Source organism: Opisthocomus hoazin, chromosome 5, assembly GCF_030867145.1.
Source record: "Opisthocomus hoazin isolate bOpiHoa1 chromosome 5, bOpiHoa1.hap1, whole genome shotgun sequence".
In the NCBI taxonomy this organism is placed as follows: Eukaryota; Metazoa; Chordata; class Aves; order Opisthocomiformes; family Opisthocomidae; genus Opisthocomus; species Opisthocomus hoazin.
The window spans coordinates 28,784,199-28,805,707 of record NC_134418.1 but is presented as its reverse complement, the minus strand read 5'-3'; the positions used below and the strand labels follow the sequence as shown (position 1 = coordinate 28,805,707).

The 21,509-nt window shown below is 40.9% G+C and overlaps 1 protein-coding gene across 2 annotated transcripts in view; it reads right to left on the bottom strand.

The window, feature by feature from the left end:
• Nucleotides 1-2,354: 2,354 nt before the first annotated feature.
• The window catches only part of GRXCR1 (glutaredoxin and cysteine rich domain containing 1), a 39,684-nt gene continuing 20,529 nt past the window's right edge, over nucleotides 2,355-21,509 (bottom strand). For both annotated transcript variants that reach the window (XM_075422171.1, XM_009935491.1), the window contains 3 exons: nucleotides 13,493-13,732; nucleotides 5,727-5,792; nucleotides 2,355-2,534 (listed from right to left, as the gene is read on the bottom strand). In XM_075422171.1, the coding sequence (XP_075278286.1) occupies nucleotides 2,355-2,534; nucleotides 5,727-5,792; nucleotides 13,493-13,732 (486 nt within the window). The remainder of the gene's footprint in view (nucleotides 2,535-5,726; nucleotides 5,793-13,492; nucleotides 13,733-21,509) is intronic.

Sequence of the window (21,509 nt, the reverse complement as noted above, 5' to 3'; positions counted from 1 at the left end):
AGTGAAGGTCTTCTGGTAGAAGGGTAGGGCCTAGGCTAGGACAGTCTCTCTAGGTTTCTCGCGTGGCCTCTGAAGATAAACCAGGAAAGAAACTGAATTTACTGTATTTGCCTGTTTTTCTGATTGCCTGAGAGGTGGGAAAACTGGCTTCAAACCATTATTCTACATCAATGAAACTGAAAATGCTTAACATACTTTGACAAGTTATAGCAATTTGACCATGTAGTGCTTCAGTGGAAGAATGGTGATCTGGATTATCTCACTGAGCAAAATGTCTTTGGAGCTGAAGACTCTGGAATTATAGTATCAGAAATACACTGGCATTTTCTTTAATCGTAATTTCTGTCAAGGGCAAGTTTTCTTATGCCATCTTAAGTGTGGAATTCACTACTGTGAATGTGATCACCTCCTAGATCCATAGCATATGAACTACCAAAAAAAGTAAGTTTTCATGCACCAGAAATGATAACATTCTAAGCATCAGTATTCTGCTTTATGCTACATTTCATTCCCTATCATAGAGTCTGGACTGCAATACTAGCCAGAAATGGAGGTTACATGACGATATTAAATAAAAGAAGGGAACTGTATTTTCTTTCTTTTCTTCTTATCCTTGTAGTAACAAGTTAAGCACATCTGCAATTCAGAGTTTTATATCTGGGGTGCTAATCATTGTGGATGACCTCTGCAGAAAATTTAATCTCTTTCATGTTATGCAGAAGATCCAGACACTTTAGATTCAAGTGTTCAAAAAGAGAAGTTAGCCCAACTTGTCTGACTCTTCAGCTCCAGCTACCACCTCTACATATAGCAAGCAGAATGGAAGTGGAGGAAAAGTTGTTTTCTATTGATTCAGGCGAGGGAAGTAAGGTATCGGGGAACACAAATGTTATCAGACAGGACATTTTTGCAAGCCACACTTTGTGCAGCTGTAGTTAACCTGCTTCATACTGCAGCTGTGCTGTGCTCAAAACACTGAAAGGAAAGCTGAGTTTCCCATCACAGACAAATTAAGCAAGGTTGTATGGGGAAGAGGAAAGGGAAATGGGGTACCCCAGCAGAGTAAAGAGCCTCTAGTAAAGCCGACTGAACTTACCCAAATCCCAACCAGCACAGCTTTATAAGGAATGAGGCAAAGAGCAAGAAATGATATGGCTTAGCATTTGCTAAAGCAATTTGGGCAGGATGAAATGCCTGTCATGGAAGCCTTTTCTAGCCAATATCAATTTCAACAATCTGCTAAACCTCTGTATTGTTTATGCCAGTACAGCAGGAAAAGGAGGAAGATGTCCAATGTCAATGTAAGCAGAAGGTGGTGGTCCACTAAGGTACCCTGTTAAAAAGTGCTCTGTGGAGGTGCACGAATGCTAATGCACTTCCAAATTGGAATATATTGAATGTGGAGAGCGCTCGGTCCATTCGACTAACCCCTGACTAATCCTCTTGTGCTGATGTTGGGGAAACTCACCAAAAATGACAAAGGTATATAGAGTGCTAGGGTTGTCTGGGTATAGACCAGTGGCCCTCATGGAGAGAACAGATGTCCTAAAACACTCATGACAGGCTAGCCATCATACCACCACAGTTACTAAGCTGAAAAAGCAGAAATCTCATCCACAAAGTTTTTTATGCAATTTATAATGTTATTTGGTGTTCTCGCTTGATCCTGATAGGTTCTACTGTGATACGGAGGATCATAAAGCTCTGATAGTACACTGGTTATCAACAGCAACCATGTTAAATGTTTATGTAACTTTGTCTAACAACATTAATTTAGTACTGAATGCAAAGCAGTAGTAAAAGAGAAAGCTGATTCATGGGACTTTAAAGAAATGTTTCTGTTCCTCTGTTGTCACTTAGAATTCGGGCCAGAATTCAGCCATAGCAACTTTTGTTCCACTTTGGCAGTGCTAAGTGGAATGGTTTTGGGGTAGTCCACATCAGAAAATCTTTATTTCACTAATCTTTTGAACTGCAGCTACTCAATAATCTGAAGATTAAGATTCATTCTGCTGTAATCTTGAGGGCAAAACCCAGGACTCTGGGAGTAGAAACACATACTATTGCTGATGATCCCACATAGAAAAGGGAAGACTTCACATCCAAGGGGATGATAATGCAGCAAGTTTTGCAGACTACTAATGTCTTTATAAAGAATGTAGAAAAATACATTTCAGAGTTCAAGTTATGGTTAGTGACATAAATTTAAATGGCTCCAATGATCAAACCAGCAGAATTATACTATAAATGGATTTTTATTGACTGAAATGGATAAACAGATTAATTTTTAAAAAATCATATTACAGACTGGTGCAGTACCATAAAATCAGTTTGTATGTGTGGAGATGCCATTCTTAGCCTGCACAGCTCCTGCAGCGCTGTAGCCCGTTCTCATTGCAAGCGGTACATTTGAGAGCTTTGAACGAGTCCGTAAAGCAGTTCCGAAACACAGACATCTTGCTCCCGTGGCACGCTGAGCACGGCAGGAAACCAAAGCCCCCACAAGAGCGGCACTCATGAGGCTGCTGGACTCTCTGCTCAAAGAAGAAAGTGAGAAAGACAAAAATGTTATCAACCACCACAAGCTCTAGGACAATGAGGGCTCCAGGACAGCTGAGAATACACTTTCTGGTTCGCATCTTGAGATATATCCACTGCCCCATCACAAGATATACCACCATGGAAGACCGGTACGTCTGCCTTTCGCTTTGGTCAGATCCACATGCAATGGTCAGAGTGGCTCACTGCAGGTTCGTCAGTCATGTTATATCTTAGTAGCCTGTGCTTATGTTTGTCAAAATAGCCAGCTAAAGGATAGCTTGCATACATTACTCTGCTGTAGTTTAGGTCTAGATCAATTCTAGGAGGCATTGCAATTGATTGAATCTGAACTCTAGGCAGTTTATGTTGATGGTATATTTTCTGTGTTGTATATTAAGATATTATGACCCTTAGCATTTGCATGCTCATGCTGAGCATGTTGTTCCTATTACAGTTAGAGTCGATCATATCAAATAGCAATTCATAGCTTCTGACAAGTAGTGCTTGAGGAAGTAAGTGGTGTATTCAAATTTATGGATGTAGAATGCCAAAGCTTTAAGTGTAAAGAAGAAACATCATCAATATTCAACAGTTACACCTGGAGAAAATTGCTGCAAACAAGTCCTGGGCTCCCTCAATTGTCCAAATTCCTGAGTAAAACAATATTTTTACTTCATTTTGTGTTGGATTAAAGGCAATAGAGAACACAAGAAGAGATTTCAAAGACATTTTTAAGTTTCACTTATTGAAAATGTTGCTAATTTGTTTAATGATTGCCTTAAAGTTTTACATCAGAGAAAGGAAAGGTACACAACTTTGGGTACTTACCACAGCACAGTTATGTGACTTCACAGATTTATTTACAAAGTAAGAACGAAAATCCATACAATTCCTGCCAGTGTTAGACTGAGGAATTATGCACCACTAAAAAATTTGTCACAAGTTATTACCAGAGTGTACTAAAATATGTACAGATAACTTAGTCCTTCTTGTAGCATCGTCAAGGAAACTGAAGAGATTTCTGCAAAACCATTAAGAACAGGATTCATCTATTGACAACTCAGATGAACGTGCAAAAAAGGCACTTACTCTTCTTGTCCTGTAGCTCATAAACTTGCCATTCTTCTGTGCCAGGCAAACAAATCCTATTGCTATTAACTTCTCCAGGAACAATGTTTGAAAGCGTTTAATGTAAAATTACCATTCTTTTTCTCAGGACTGCCCACATCTTTCATGATGCATGATGGCTGTTTACTTCATTGGACATTACTACCAGTAATTTCAAAATTTTAAGAGAATAATATTTTTAATATTTACACTCAATGTTGCTTGTTAGGCTTGTAAATAACTACCTTTCCAGTAGTTAAGAAAACTAACAATAAAGAAATGCAAAATTGCTTGAGATCAGTTCCTTGAACAATGGCCAATTCCTTCTAGAACAGATGACAGTGTAACCACTTTCTGCATCTTCAGTAATGAAGAAACTTGACTGCCCCTTGCAACTGTAGCAAAGCCATTTTTGCAGTAAAACCCATCAGGCAATAACGTGTTTGAAGCAGTGTTTGTATTCAGTAAGCTGTTATCACAGTCTGCTCTGGTGTGGCACTGTTGGTTTTTTAGACATATTTTTTGTCCCAAGATTAAGGCAAACATTGGACAGAGCAATAAAGTTATAGGACCCCCCAAAGCGGGATCAGGGGAGGTTTCATTCCAAAGTAGTGGAAAATGTTAAGCAGGTGTATTAGTTAACCTTTCTAGTCAGTTAAGAAGAATGCTGCATGCTTTAATCATATGTATACATTTGTTTAATAGTTTCTGGTTAGCTATTCAATATGGTTCAATATGGCCAGCAGGTTCTTCTGCATTTTGTACAGAAAAACATACACTGAATCACAAGGAAAGGAAAGTTTTGCTGAGTTAAGGAACAGGACAGACAAATGCAGAAGGTACCACCCGCACTGCAACGGGACAAAGTAGTTCACGATTTACTGGATAGTGATAAATCTACCTCCTGAATAAGAGAGAGGGGAAAAAACGCTTGGGCTCAGCCTGACTAGAACTTTCGGAGGAGTTCAGGAAGGAGACTGGCTGTGAGAAGCCAACAGGCTTCACAAAAAGAGATATTTGTTTTGTGGTAAACTCAGTGATGTATGGTATACAAAGAGTTACTGAAAGCATGTTAGGAAAGCATATGCTGTACTTTGGCTAAATGCAGGGGAAGAAAAACCTTGGGACTAAATCAACTAGGTGTAGCTTGCTTCTGCTCTTTCATCAGTGTCTTTTACAAATGCCATATTCTCAGTATCTGTTTTTAATGTTGACGTTACGTACTTCTGAAGTTTGTGTTATCTTAATTTGGTTAGGAGTGATTTCAAAATAACAAGATCATTGACAGCAAGACATTCCTTTCCTGAGGACACAGCTATCCATATAATCCAGACATTATTGCACACATCTCCCTGAAGTGTTCTTTCTCGCAGGCTACCCAAAGGAAAACAGAAAATGTCTTGAGAAGCCAATAGCACAAGACCAGCAGAAAAGTGATAACCAGCAGAGATCCTAAGTTACAGCAAAGGTGTGGGAGCAGACCCACACTTGAAGTGTCCTCGGGGAGCGCAGATCAGCTGTTCATAATAAAAGGCAAACTTGCCCCAGAGAACTTGAATGGACAAGGCAAACTAAGAGCTGGAGAAAAGCATAATAACCAGTAATTTGAAATTTGTGCGAATTGGTGCAATTGGAAACTTGCAGCATTTGCCCAGATTTTATAGATGTCCAGCTTTAGTTCTAACTAGAATGCAGATGTGAAGGTTTCCAGTGCATTCACTGCAGTACACAGAGAAGTGGTGCAGCATCCACACAGGAGGCCTGACTCCTCTAGGGTACAGAGAAGGTTAAATACTGAAGATGGCATTAAAAATTATGGGAGAGGAAAAATGACTTGCCTTTCCTGCTGTGGAAAAATAAAGAGAAAATAGAGATGGTCATTTTGTTATTGCCATTCAAGTTTTCTCAGACTTAGTGGACTGTAATACTGTGATGTCATTAATTCAAAGGGAAAAACAAAAAAATGTGTTTTGAGCCATCACTTTATAACAGAAGAAAAGGAATTGATAAAAAAAAGTCTTCTCAAATACAAATATTCAATGTACATTTTTTATATTTATTTGCAGAAATACAATTACCTCAATTTTAGTTAAGAGATCCTGCAGTTCCCCAGATTCATTCATTAGCAAAATTTTCTCAGCACCCTATTAGTAAGAAGAAGAAGAAAATGGTCAGACAGTTTAGCATGAGAAAAACAGAGATGGTCAGAAGATGTGGTCTTGAAAACTTAAACAGACTGAGGACAAATTTGACTCACAACAAGTATTTTGTGATTAGGTCAACCTTAGGAAAGCTGGGAGGAGAGGAGAACCTAATCACAGTTTCGATAGAAATGCCTGAGGTTTGTTACCAGGTGTCATATCACACGGCCTTTCTATAAAAGGTGACACAGCTTGGAAATTCTGTTTGTGTTCACTTTATTTTACAGGGTATGCTTCCTGACAGAATGAAAAATGTCTCATTACCGTGTCAAAAATTACAATTATATAAATATACAACACATCGGAGAATGCAGCAAAATGAGATGCGGAAATTGTATCTCAAGTATTCTTGCAGTTGAGCATTGAATTAAGACATAATATGCCTAATGCATAACACAAGGAGAACAAGGGTAATAAAAATACGGTAACAACATTGAAGTCAGACACAATAATAATAATAATAATTTAGTCTGAGTACATTAGGGCTCTGAGGGGTTCCGTGATCTGATCCGAGGCAGTATTGAAGTGGTTTTTCTTTTTTCCCTCTGAAAGTAAATGCTAAGAGATTATTGCAGACAAAATGAAAGTGTGAAAGATGATGTAAAACTTTTTTTCCCTTTTCTTCTAATTGAAGGGCCACATTTGAATGCTTACACTTCACTTATGTAACCAAATTCACTGAAAACTAAATATTACCAAACACTTACAGACACTTTTAATCAGTGGATCACAAGAAACCAATCAAAGATGGGAAACTGAGGCACAGATGGAGGGAACTGCACAGCATTTACACTCTGCTAAGGGCAACTGGCCACATCTAGACTGAGTACTGGGTTCATGCCATTGTGCTGCCTCAGTTTGCTAGTCCCTGCATGCCCAGGCTGTTAAATTACTTCTTCAGGTTTTCTTCCGGTGTGCATCTGGAGGTGCGGTGGGATGCTGGCACATGGCTGAGATGTGGTGGGATGCTAGTACGTGGCTGAGGTGTGGTGAGATGATGGCTACATAGCTGAGGTGCGGTGGGATGATGATACATGGCTGAGGTGTGGTGGGATGCTGGCACAGGGCTGAGGTGCAGTGGGATGCTGGCACAGGGCTCAGACGTACCATTAATTTGCGCTGCCCCTGCTCAGCTGCAGGGGTTCTCAGCCCCAGCTCTTCACCAGCACCGCTCTCCCTCTTACTGGGAGGTACAGGAAAGGCTGGCTGGGGAGCACAGGGTACCCATATGGGTCAGTAATGCACGTGTCAGTGTCCAGCCATTCACAGTTCCTTGCTGGGGACTGCAGAGGATACAAGTGTGTAGCCTAAAAGCTTACTAGGGGCCACCAAAACATTGCAGAGGATTTTGGATGACACCCTACTAAGGTTAGTTTTTGTGTGGAAAGCCTTTTTGCTCTGGCTTTTTACAAAAAAAGCAGTACTTTTGACTTTCTGTTTGATGACTTTCTTTTCAGTTAAAAAGCAAAATATTAATATTTTAGTGGATGACAGTGCTACTTTTTTCATTGAATGCTACTTTTACAGTGCTACACCTTCAAAGAACTTTTTTTTTAAAAAAAGAAGTATCTACAAGGTAATTAGTTGCAGTTAATTAGTCACAGAAGATGACAGGAGACTCAGATCAGCTAGCCTTATTTGTGCTGACTCTTCTACTAAAATCTGTTATAGATCTCGGGCACAGAGTGTAGCAGCTTTCGCACATGCATTCGGAGCTCTGTGTTGCCAGCAGAGCAGCTTTTAGCAGTCTGTTGCCCCCTTTTACGCCTGCCCTCTAATCTTTCTCTGCTTTTATACAGACGGGCAATGGGAGTGATTGGCACAACAAAGCGAGGGTTTGCCAAGGTGGCCCACGGAGTATCAGCTTAGGGCCTCAAAACACTGCAGAGGCTTAAAACAAAGCTTGCGCGGCCCATCAGATGCAGAGATGTTGAGGATTTGCAGGTTTATTGATGTGATTGCAGCACTGCAAATTCCCTAAGCTAACTAGCCCCCATTTGCCTCCGTTTAGGGAAGGATCTCTTCTCTGTGGCAACAGTTGGCAAAAGCAGGTGACTTCTGCTCCGTGTTGCAGTGATGTTGTATGACAATGCTGATTGGCTTTTGCAGCAGTATAATTAAAAGTCTGACAGGTTTCCCATTACAGTTTCGTATTTTAAAGGATTTATATACCAGATGACATTCAACTAGGCAGCTGTGTTACTTGCAAAGTGGAAAGTCTCATTACTATGGTTTTAAAATTAAAAACCAGGTGTCTGAATGGCCATCAACGTTTTTAGGTGCTTCAGCCTGTCTTTTCTGATTAATAGCTGCCTCAAGTGAAATTTGAATAAAAGATATTTTGCAGAGGTTAACCTTCCCGTTGGATCTGTGAATCTTAACATGTAGAGTCTGTAATTAATTGAGTAATTAAAGCAGCTGTTAAGTCCAATAGCTGCTTTCTGACCAGAAAGCAATGTCTTTCTTTTTCTTCCTAAATTGTGCTCAGCTCACAATTACCCGCAAAGAGATGTGAAACATTAAAGAGTCTGTCCCTCCTCAGACTCACATAAGGAGTGCAAGGGACAATGGCCATAAGGTTTAGAGAAGCAGGAGGGAGAAGTGAGTTCTCAGATTTGTTAACCAGTCAAATTTCAAAGCCCCAGCCTGTGAATTCTTTACCTACTAACTTCATTAGCTCTCCACCACGGTGGAGGAGCCCAGGGGCTGCAGTCAGGTCTTTGCCCTTCTATTGGCAAGCAAATGCCACAGACTTTGCTAAATCTCTCAACAGGTTTTCAAGACTATTTTTATTCTTCAAAATATTTCCCAATTTTCCCTTGAGAACATCCAGAAATCAGCATCATATTTCAGGTACACTCCCACTAATTGCAGAACTAGGACAAATCCAAGGTCCATTAAATCTCCTACTGCCCCAGCTCTGTCCTGAAACTAAACCAGTCTGTTGCTCACCTGTCTTGGATGTAGCCCATTACCGTGTTCATGATGTAATCCTTCACCAAGGAATGCACATAGATATATGGGTCTGCAGGTGGCTGTACTGGAATACCTGCTGGTTTCTTCCACACGTGTCCTTATGTACAGAGAAAAAATAGCACGGCAATGCAACACCTCTCCTGTGGACACATTTGCTGTGCAGATGAGTTATCTCCCTGATCTCCTTAAAAACAAACTTTTGCGAAGTTTATGGGAGAGGCCTCTTGCTAAAGGCAGCAGAAAGCAATCACACACCTCACCCTTTCCACACCTGCCGTGTTTTTCCACTGTGGCTCAGTGAGGAGCAGGCTGTCTATATCTCTGTCTTTGCCCAGAGCTCATGTGCTCTTCAGTCTACAGCTCTGCACCTCTCACAACGAGGTGCCCCTTGGCAGCAGACATGCGTGGAGTGTGATTTAACGCCTGGAAATCTGCCCGTAAAATGAGAAAACTGATGCTGCACTGTAGTGCTAGCACCAGAAATATTGGATTTGATATGCAAAGAACTGAAAGATTGATATGCAAAGAGCTATCAGATTAATTAAACCCTGCTGATCGTGAAATGCTAAACTGCAAAATGGAAGAAGCAAGTGGGAAAATGCTAGGTGACTCGATGCAACAATAACATCACAATTTTACTGCCACAGAGGCATTCATCTCCACCCAATAAGTGAATGTCAGGAGAATGTGTTTGAAAAAACTTGGGGGCAATTGAGAGCTACCAGTCATATATGGCCACTGGAAAGCAGCAAAAAGGGAACTGCTATTATCTGCAGAACAAAAAATATGTTACACAGATATTTTCCAAAAGTCAATTACAGAAGTAGTCTCCTCATTCTTAGGAAAGAGTCATAACCAATGAGTCAAGTAAAATAATTTTCCTGTAAATCTAATGCCATTGTGGATCCATTGCAGCTGGGAAAACTAATCAGGAAAAGTTTCTTCAGGAAAAAAAAATATTAAATTCACATATTTGAGAAAGATTTAAATTGGGTTATATGGCAGGTGAATACTGAATTCAGTCACATATCTAAAGTGAAAAATAAGTGTATTTTAAAACTATTATGCAGTGAGATAACATGTTTATTAAAGATGATGGTATTCACCTCTTTTTACGTGCATCCCTTTTCCAGCAGAGCGGGTCTTTACATAACATAAATCTCTAATAGTCCTGAGTACCTTTGTAAAAAAGCAAATGAATGCTCCTTTTTTAATTTTTTTTTTTTCTGTGTTGCTTTCTGGTTTTTGGAAGTCATTTTTATTCTGCTTTGGTGTCCCAGCAGATGGCATAATTCCATTTCAGATGGAGACAGCCTCAGGTGAAAAGGAGGGATTAAATCAGCTGGTAAAGGGCATGCTGCAGAAAGAACCTGCAGTTTCCCGAGAGACTGATATCTAGACAGTGTGTGTCAAAAAATACAATGATTGAATCCTGAAAAAATTAGAAGATTAAAAATCCAGCTGTACTGCAGCATGCTTTTCTTGACAGGGACTAAGTCTGATTTTTCTGTTGCTTCTGCCCAAGTTACTGGTTTGTTTTGTTCCCCCTGTGCAGGCAATGATGAATTCCACAGCACTGTGAAGATTTATCCACACAGCCTGCAGTGCTCTAACCACCTTGTCCCTGCTTCTGAATGGCTTGGAGACCGTATACTGTATCAGAAGCACATATGCTGTGTTCTGCTGGTTTTGTTACATTTATCTCATTAAAAATAATCTTGTCCCCTTTATAAACTGTTGATATTTTAATTAGGGGTTCTTTTTTTTTCTTCTTATGACTCATTGAAAGGTGCCTGGCTCAATATAGATTCTCCTTTGTATTTCTTCGTGCTTTCTCCTTCAGAGAGGGATTTGCCAGGAAATAAATATTCAAAATTTTAAAAAGAGAGACAGAAGAAGAGAGCAAAAATGCTGCATGATTAATTTACTGACACATTGGGCTGCTGGATTTCTGTGTTGTATTTGCATATCAGAAGATGATTATCATAAAAGGTGTTACAGAAATGTCCACTGTTACCAATGAGACCGAATTCTGTAATTAGTTCTCAACCGCATTTTGATGAAACACAAGCCCAGCACAGGTTCCAGCCAGCTTACTGCCTTTGGAGCCTCTGATGCATTGTCTTCTTCAGGTGCCACATCCACCAGGCATTGATGTAGCTGGGGAGCGACTACTTTGTTGCCAGACCTTCTCAACATGCAGAGTGCACCCCCCCGCCCCGCCTTTATTTCTCTTCTTGAATTAATGAATTCAAATCTCTCTTACGAAGCCGTAACAAGAGACAAGGAAACAAAAGCTTCAATAAAATAGTGGGGTATTGCCACATTTACCAAACGGAGTGTGTGGACACAGGCCCCTTGCCAGTGCGAGTGACAGATTCACCCGGGGGCTCTCCCTTCCCACCGCCCTGGCAGCCGTGGTGTTCCCGTCGGCAGCCACGGTGGGCTGCCTGAGCTCACATCGAGCTTGGTTTTCCCATCCTGGCTCATCTCATCTGACACGCATTAGAGAGTGGTGCTGAACCAGCAGATCCAAAGCAGCAGTGCTCCCTAGTGTGGTGACTATCAGTGGAGGGCAGAAACCTCCTCTGTGAGCACAGGTGAGGGGCACCCACTTTGGCAGATCAAAGGGTTGCCACCGTCCTGGCCGGCCAGGATGCTCCCGTGAGCAGAGCTGGCGTCTCCTGGACTGCTCCCTGCCGACAAAGCAGATTCTCCACAAAAAATATTGTTGTCATCTGCAGTAACTTTAATCCTCTCCCGGAGCTAAAGTCTGCTCCATTTAACCACAGCATGCCTCATCAATTTAATCAAAAAAAAAAAGAAAAAGAAAAAAGAAAACACCCCCCCAGTCTGATTTTGTTCTGTTTTTTAGCAGATCAATTTTTTTTTCCTGTGTTAAACAATGTGAATGGAGCTGCCATGCTCTAATAAATGTCTGTAGACGAGAACATCAAATTCTTCCTTCATTTTTTTGCCTACAGGAGTACGTGTCAGCAGGTAGTTGGACAGCTAGCTTCCTAACTCACTTGCCTTCCTTTCTATACCTCTCCAACATATCTCATACAGTACTTAAATAATTTTAATGAGACTGTATTGCTTGTTACACTGTTGCTCCTCTGTTAAAAGACACGTTTCCCATGATCTTTTGAAAAAAAAAAGCACCAGTGACTTAACGGGCCATCCGTCATACCAAAATGACTGTAACCAGGCTTCATCTAGAGCTAAGCAAATTATTTATTCAATCCATTTCAGTATTTTAACCGATCACACACTGACTGAGATTTTCTTGGAGTTGGTCATAACTCACTACTTTTATTTTTGACATGATAATTAGGTGAGTGAATCCTAGTCTGAATCCTGTTGTATTTTAGGCTGCTTTTGAATGAAGCACTTCTGTTCCTGGCTGGCTGGAGAACTCCCCGACCTGGGTTTTTGGTAAAAGCCTCCTCTACTAGGAAGCAAAATTCGCTGTCTGCTGATATTCTGCACAGGCGATGCTGCAGTTGCTGCAGTGGCCTGGTGAGCCCTGTGCCAGCAATTGCATTTGTCAGAGTGCTCGGGGAAGCAGAGCACACAGAGCTAGGAAGGGGACGGGGAGGAAGCGGAGAAAGGGTATTCAAGTGTTTATACAGGCCCAATACCAATTATGCCCTGATTGTTTATTACATTTCATTTCGTTACTTAAATCTTTTGTGAAAATGAAAGTGTTAAGTGATACAAACACAATAACCCCGCTGTGTTTAAATATAGTTTGCCTTCACAAATCACAGTCTCGCTGTTGGTGCTAATTGCCAGTTCTTTACGGCTCAAGACAAATACCTTCTCTGAGGTCTCAAGCTGTTTTCTTTGTGCCACTTCCCAGAATCTTTTTCTTTTAAACTCTGTTTTTTTCAGTTTCTGAGAAATACATTTCGAAAGTACAGGCTGGCCATAATGAAAAGGTGATTTCCAGTATCAGCAGGGTTTTAGACCCAGAGTACCGGAGTACAGATTTGGATTATAGTTTTCCATTCGGAGTTTATGTCTTGCAACAGGACAGAATCAGGCTGGTTTTCTCCCTCTTTCACTGCCAGACTTTTCTAAAATTAAGTATTAACCAATTCTGTACCTAAAACAATGTTCAGTTGATTACAGATGTCTGATACAGACTACATCACATAAAATCCAATGCATATTTAAGGTCTGAGACCCCAAGCTGTTAGTTTCACATTCAACACAGCTATTACTAAATGCCAGGTTTATGCTTTGTGTGTTCATCTTCTGGGTGAATCCTACATACAGGTTCCCATGAGGAAAAAAAATCCATTTCTCTAGATTTTCGTGGTTTCAGCTACAAATGTAACCTATTTTTAAGAAACATGGGATAGCTTAGATTGTATTATTGCATCTTACTCCTGTCTTGATAGCCTCTCCACGGTTATATTTTGTATCTTCAGATCAAACCTATCAGCGTGGGTCTGTGCAGCACATACCACAAAGGCATCTCGGTCTTTGATTGTTCCCACCACTCGTGCAGCACATACCACAAAGGCATCTCGGTCTTTGATTGTTCCCACCACTCCACCATTGCAAGCAATTTTCTAAAATCCCTGCTTTGCATTCATCAAGATTTTCATCTGTTCTTCCAGACTGCAGAATAAAACATAGGATCATGCTTTACTTACCCCAAGATAATGGCCATCGATAAACACAACTGGGAGTGAGGGGACTTCACAGACTCTCCTGCATCTTTCATCTAGTTCTTTGCCATAATCGCTGTTCAGAGCAATGTTTTTTTCTTCGAATTTAACTCTGTGATTTTGAAAGATTTTTCTAACCAGTTCGCATCTTTCAAAAGTGGTTCTCACCACACGAAGGCTGGTGGTATAAATTACTATGCGGCCAAACTCTAGCACTGTTGATACCTGGAAAAAAAAAAACCGTTCCCATTACATTAAGTAAGGTGTTAATAGCTTCCAAATATCAACTGATTTAATTTAAAACATTGTTTAAGCAAAAAATAAATGCATCTTGAAAACACAATCCAACGTTCTACTTTTCTCAAACGTGAAGATGGAAGGGGAGAAATTAAGATCTTGCAATCACCTTAAGGTAATTTAAGCTGTTTATTAAGCAAAGTGCAACTTTTTTTTTTTTTTCAATTTTAGAGATGGCGAGTCAAGTTAAAAACTTTCAAGAAACAGATATATTTTAGAACCTGGTGGACTTCTGGATGTGAATAAATCATCACTCTTTTTGTGCTGTCTGATTCCGTTATAACAGTGAATTGTGTTTGCACACAGTCTGGTAGTACCCAGGCTAAGTCTAAACTTGCTAGCTCAGTTGTTGTTGACAGCCTCCTTTAAGCAAGGATGGGAGCCTAAGCTAAGCTTCGTAACCTCCGTGAGCCAACATTAATATAGAATACTTCAGGTCTGTCCATTCTGAACTAGATTATGACTGCAGAGGGGATAGACGTATCCCTAATTTTTAGTGTGGATCCACATCAAATTACTCTAACATCCAACCAATGATAAAAAAAGCCCAGTTTGTGAGTATTCTGTGTCCCTTTCAAAGACCACTGCAGCTAGGGGAGGCAATTCCCTTGGCTGTAAAAAGTTTCGTACTACACAATTCAGACATTACTTTTTACCCCACTTCTTCATATGTAAAAGTTTATGCTGCATCTTTTCTTTCTGGGATGAAAATAATTTGTGAATGTAAATACTACAGGGATTAGTTTGCCCAAGAGAGAGTAGTACATTTTCGAAAAGCCTGAGAATCATTGCTCTAAACAAACATATTAAGTTCCTAGATTGTTAAAAAGGTGGTAAGGCATTTCCAGGCTTTTGGAATTATCCATTATATTCAAATGATATTTAACTATTTGAGCAGTATTCCAGGAGTAAAAACACAAGTTAGAAAATAAAAAACAAGCATACCTGTAACACGCTGTAACAATCTGTGGAAGATGAAGCTTGCTGGGTGAATAGATAACTTTTTAACTATATGTCATGCAATAACTGTAAAGACACAGCTGTAAAACTGGGCAGATGCCATTGCAGGTTTTGCCAGATAAAAAAGTCATGATTTACCTTACTGTGTAAATGCAAAAAAAAAAAAAAAAAAAAAAATGGTTCTGGCAAAAAGCATATTTTGCTTAGGAAGGTGTTTACAAGGCTGGACATACAGTGAAGAGTTCTCCGGATAAACACTTGCGTTTCACAGATCACTTGTAGATCACTGGAAGTGTAATTGGAAACATATGCAATGTAAAGGTTTTCTGTCTCCCGTTCTGGGAAGGAAGCATGTTGTGATAGGTCAGTATTTATTTCTCTTTGAATGGAAGTCAGAAATTCATTTTAGGAACAAATGCTGTAAAAAGTGGGATATTTACCTCTAGCCTGTTTTCTAGGTTGAAAAACTGTTATACCACTACTGCAGCAATCACCATTCTCCAGCATATTGTTCACACATTCCAAGTGCAATGATTAGCTCGTCCCTTACTTAAAAGACAAGTACTCTACATAAACGCTGCCAGACATTTTAGTAACCACACATGGGTTGCTGGAAGGAAGAGGAGTTCATCCTCTTCAGAAGAAACCAAAAGGAGTTCTTAAAATATTCCTTAAAAAGATTATTTCACATAGTTATTGTTTCCCCCTCTTTGGAGTGAAAATACATTTTGAAGTGCAAAACTATCCAACAGGATGGAAATTCTTGTTCCTTCATAGCTCTAATCTCTAATGCTGTTTGTTCCCAGACACCAGAGGCTGGCAGCATAGATACAGACAGTCACTATCTAGCGAAGCATCAGGACAGTGGTGGCCCTGCAGCATACAAATAAGCAGATGAAGTGATGGAAAAATGGAAAGTAGTAAAGTGATCTGGAAAGGTATCAAGTGGAAGGTGCATACACAGAGTCACTTTTATGTTTATTCCTTTATTTTTTCCTACTGTGGCAGTGAAGAAATACCCTTGTTTGCCCTGCAAATAGGTACGAAGGGCATTGACTGAGTAATTCTTTAGGGACATTTTAGTAAACACCTTGTTTGCTGTGCTACAAATGCACAGAACTTGTCCTTGGCAGGACTTATTCATACCAGGAAATCCTTCCTGTCACTTGTCTTGAACCACACTGGTAATTAAAAATAGGTGTCAAGACAGAGAGATTTACAGGGGTTTTCTTCATAAGAATCTATGCTTACTCTCGTTTTGCTACTCAATCCAATGGCTACAGCCTGTAATATTTAGTGACTAGAATATGCTTTCGAAGTAAATCAGCAGAATAACGTTTGAACACTGTGCTTTTCCTTCTTAGATTGGAATTGTGGCAACAACATAATAAATGACAAGGAGTGAAAGCAAATTAATACAAACACATTTTAGAAAATGATCTTTTACAATTTTGCATAACAAACTTCAAATTAGAATCATCTTATATAACTCACAAATGCATATAAAATTTTAGCTGAAGTTAAACAGATGGTAATTCTCTGGTTAATGGACATGACAAAACTTTGTTCAGGCTGTGGAAGGTGGAGAGACGAACAGACCAAAAAATTTGGAGCAACTGACATTGACCACTTTCTCGCACTTCCCGTAACTGAGATTCTCACTGAAACCTGAAGCTTGCTGAAATAATATGGCCTGAGGTGGCAACTTTTGGTCAAATGCAGAAAACCCCATGCACACAGGCCAAGAGTGTACTTCAGAGAAAGAGTCCATGTAGAAAGACTGCCAAGGAAGGGATTTAAAGTTTCAGAGGGAAACAAATTTGCTTTACAGAATCACAGAATCACAGAATGGTAGGGGTTGGAAGGGACTTCTGTGGGTCATCTAGTCCAACCCTCCTGTCAAAGCAGGGTCACCTACAGCAGGCTGCACAGGACCTTGTCCAGGCAGGTCTTGAATATCTCCAGAGAAGGAGACTCCACAACCTCCCTGGGCAGCCTGTTCCAGTGCTCCGTCACCGTCAGAGAGAAAAAATTCTTCCTCATCTTCAGACGGAACTTCCTGTGCTTCAGTTTGTGCCCATTGCCCCTTGTCCTGTCACTGGGCACCACTGAAAAGAGTCTGGCCCCATCCTCCTGACACCCACCCTTCAGATATTTGTAACTGTATATTAGGTCCCCTCTCAGCCTTCTCTTCTTCAGGCTGAACAAGCCCAGCTCCCTCAGCCTCTCCTCATAGGAGAGATGCTCCAGTCCCCTCATTATCCTTGTAGCCCTCCGCTGGACTCTCTCCAGTAGCTCTTCATCTTTCTTGAACTGGGGAGCCCAGAACTGGACACAGTACTCTAGATGAGGCCTCACTAGGGCAGTGTAGAGGGGAAGGAGAACCTCCCTTGACCTGCTGGCCACACTCTTCTTGATGCACCCCAGGATCCCATTGGCCTTCTTGGCAGCCAGGGCACACTGCTGGCTCATGGTCAACCTGTCATCCACCAGGACACCCAGATCCCTCTCCGCAGAGCTGCTCTCCAGGAGGTCCACCCCAAGCCTGTACTGATGCATGGGGTTGTTCCTCCCCAGGTATAGGACCCTGCACTTGCATTTGTTGAACTTCTTCAGGTTCCTCTCGCCCAACTTTCCAGCCTGTCCAGGTCACACTGAATGACAGCACAGCCTGCTGGTGTATCTACCACTCCTCCCAGTTTGGTGTCATCAGCAAACTTGCTGATGGTACCTTCTAACTCTTCATCCAGGTCACTGATGAAGAAGTTAAACAAGGCTGGGCCCAGTACTGACCCCTGAGGGACACCACTAGTCACCAGTCTCCAACTAGACTCAGCGCCGCCAATGACAACCCTCTGAGTTCTGTCATTCAGCCAGTTCTCTATCCACTTCACCGACCACTCATCCAGCCCATACTTCCTCAGCTTCCCTAGGAGGATATTATGGGAAACTGTGTCAAAAGCCTTGCTGAAGTCTAGGCAGACAACATCCATGGCTCTACCCTCATCTACCCAGCCAGTCATGTCATCATAGAAAGCTATCAGATTGGTCAGGCATGATTTCCCCTTGGTGAATCCATGCTGACTACTCCTGATAACCTTCTTTTCCTCCACTTGCTTGTTGATGAGCTCCAGGATAAGCTGCTCCATCATCTTTCCCAGGATGGAGGTGAGGCTGACCGGCCTGTAGTTCCCTGGGTCCTCCTTCTTGCCCTTTTTGAAGATTGGAGTGACACTGGCCTTTCTCCAGTCCTCGGGCACCTCTCCTGTCCTCCAGGACCTCTCAAAGATGATGGAGAGTGGCTCAGCAATGACATCCGCCAGCTCCCTCAGCACTCGTGGGTGCATTCCATCGGGGCCCATGGATTTGTGGGCGTCCAGATTGCTTAAGCGATCCCTCACACAGTCCTCCTCAACCAAGGGAAAGTCATCCTCTCTGTAGGCTTCCTCTCTTACCTCTGGGGCCTGGGATTCCTGAGGGCCTGCCTTGGCACTGAAGACTGAAGCAAAGAAGGCATTCAGTAGCTCTGCCTTCTCCGCATCCTCCATCATCAGGACATCCGCCTCATTCAGCAGCGGCCCCACATTGTCCCTAGCCTTCCTTTTGCTGGTGATGTAGTTGAAGAAGCCCTTCTTGTTGTTTTTGACATCCCTTGCCAGCTTCAGTTCCAGGTGGGCTTTGGCCTTCCTTGTCGCATCCCTGCACGCTCTGACCACTTTCTTGTACTCTTCCCAAGTGGCCTGCCCCTCTTTCCACATTCCATGGACCTTTCTCTTCCACCTGATCTCCCCTAGAAGCTCCTTGTTTAATCATGTAGGTCTCCTGCCTCCTTTGCTCAATTTCTTTCTCAGGGGGATGCACCGCTCCTGAGCATGGAGGAAGTTACTTTTAAACAGAGACCAGCACTCTTGGAACCCCCTTTAGTAATGATCCTCTACATAACTTAAAGGTTTTAGTTTGACAGCACAGTGCTATCACCTCCCAAAGAGTCCAAAAATGCAGTATCATTTTTAGTGCATCAGCCTGAAGAGCTTGCGTTTTTCTTGGGAGCTCCAAGTAGGCAGCACTAGCAACAGCATGACCTGCATCATTTCCTGGCACAGACGCCACTCTCGGTGGCTTGGGAACAGTTGCCCCTTTTTTTCTCAGTCTAGAGAGAAGAAGCAATTGCTGAACCAGTTCAATCCCGTTCATGATTGAACATGAGAAAACCAAAAGGTCTTTCTTATTTTGCACCCAACTCAATCTTTTCCCAGACTTCTCTATGTGGATCACAAATGAGAAGTTAGTTACACTTTGTTGTGCAACTAGGGGAAACCTGTCACTCTACAATCCCATTGGTATCCATCTGACACGTTTACAACTCAAAGTAATCATTAACTCAGCAAGTCTTCTGCAAAGAGCATGAGGGATGTCATCCCGTGAGAGCAAATACCTCAGCTTAGCATTAAGAGAGACCACAGAAGATAGGAAGAAAGTGCAGATGAAAAAGAGAAGGCTTAATAGAGCAAGCAGATGAGCAACAAAATGGAGGGATGCAGCAGATGGAAAAAGGGCTGAAAAGACAGAAATAACCAAAACCAGATTAGCTGCCAAAAACCAAAATGTCAGAATACTGACAAAGGAAGAATAGTACAAGCTAAATGTAGAAATAAAACCATTAAAAAAATGACAAAAAAGAGATAGACAGTGAAACAAAATTAATTAAATGTTAAAACAGAGGTAAGGTCACTGAAATATGACATCCTGAACCCATTTTAAAAGAAATCCTGTTAGCCAGCTTAAGTGTGCAACAACACATATCACAGAATATGTGAATCTCCAAGTTGTCTCAATATTTTGGGGTATTTTAAAAAAAAACTTAGTGTATTACTGGAGCTGCAGAAATACGAAATATTTGGGAATCATACTTCCAAAATATGTGTTTGAGAATTTACCTTTTCTGGATAACAGCTGCCATGACAATAATAACAGACTTCTCAGTAGCTGTGAAAATATTGTATAACTGTCAGGTGTTTCCGTGGTGCTTCTGAAAGGCAGTTAAATATATACACCATAAAACTCCCATGGGCATCTCTGGGTTCAGACCTTCCCCACAGTATCTTACCCCTGGTTTCTGGATCCAGTCGCAACTGAAGTAGCAGCAAAAAGAGTCCGTGTTTCTCTACTGGTCCTGCAGCTACCCTGGCCCTGACCAGCCCCCCAGTCTGAGAAGATACCACTCACAATCCTATTTGTGAGGGGAATTCATAAAATTAATTATTGAATAGTAATACTAGACTATTCCTTCAGCATATTTTTCATGAATTGCTTTCCCAAGGCTATAGATTTTCTTTAATACCTTTTATGACATTTTTATGTCTGCCTTGTTGACTTTGAGTGGTTCTTTATCTATGGAACAAAACTCATAATGTGGAGTTTTTTTCAGCAGAGCTAAGGGCTGGCCAAATTCAGAGCAGAGGAAGTGGTCCAAGCCAATGCTTTTCTACTTGTGGTGTAAGAATCACTGGTGGACCTTTGGGCATCAAGCGATTGTTCCTAAAACAATGGTAACATTTTATTTTTGAAAACTTTTGTATATGACCATGTCTGCAAGCAAGTAAACAGACAAGCCCAGCAGTAAGAGGAATATTCATGGTATTAACCTCATTTTCATTTGGTTGCAAAAGAAAACTGTGACAGCGGCACTGTGAAAGTAGTTATGGGATTATTTTTTTTTAATCCTCTCTCTTTATAGAAGGCATAAACATGTGTCTTAACCTCACTGGTGTGAAAAGAATAGCTATTTACATCCATATCCGTACATGATTTATTTCAGTGGTGATGTCACCCACAAATTTACTCTTAGTGTTTTAAAGTACAAAGCAAAAAATGCAAAAAAAACCAAACCACGGCACCAAACCCACTCTATACTTTGCTTTATATGCATTATATGACCAACTGTATTCTAGCAAAAGCAGAATATTTTTCTGCTAGGATTAATGGGCCCGTATAGTACTTCAGCAAAAGCTAAAATGTTAATGCCAACCTTTATCACATATGAGATTTTTAAAGGTTTTCACTATGTCTGGGTATAACATTCAACTAATGTTATTCATGTGGCAGCGAATTACTTCTGTGACCTAAATCAGTGGCTGATATGCCCTTCTCTGTCTCAGAATATCATCTTTCAACATCCCAGAGTGTTCAGCTGAAATATGCACCCCTTGGCTTTGTAATTAGATACTATCAGACTGGCAGCAGTATCTGCTTGTCCACCAAGTCGGCCAAGGCAGGAATCTAGAGGACATTACAAGCCCTGCGCCAAAGATGCTTCAGTGAGTAAACGCAGTGTTCATGACCTAAAGAAAATGTTGAGCAAGGGCAAATGAGTGTGTATATATATATATATATATGTATGCATATATGTGCATACATAGATATTTTTAGGTATGCTTGCATATCTAGAAGCTTCGAATTAAGCTGCTCACTTCATAATTGATATTGTATAGCTTATACTTTGAATTAGTATCAATAATTGAATGGCAAGAATTAGGTCTAACACTAGTTTTCTGACCACAGTCTGGTTTGGACTTTTTGTTTTTATTTTCCACTCAGAAATAGAAGGGAAGAAAACAACTACAACTTTCTTGTTGAAGAAATTCTGCAGAAAAAAAAATCTGTTTAAACATTCCATTTCTGCAAGTGAAAAGCTTTTACTAACTTTTGAGTTTCAAAAGATTTTCAAAATGTATACTAAAAATAC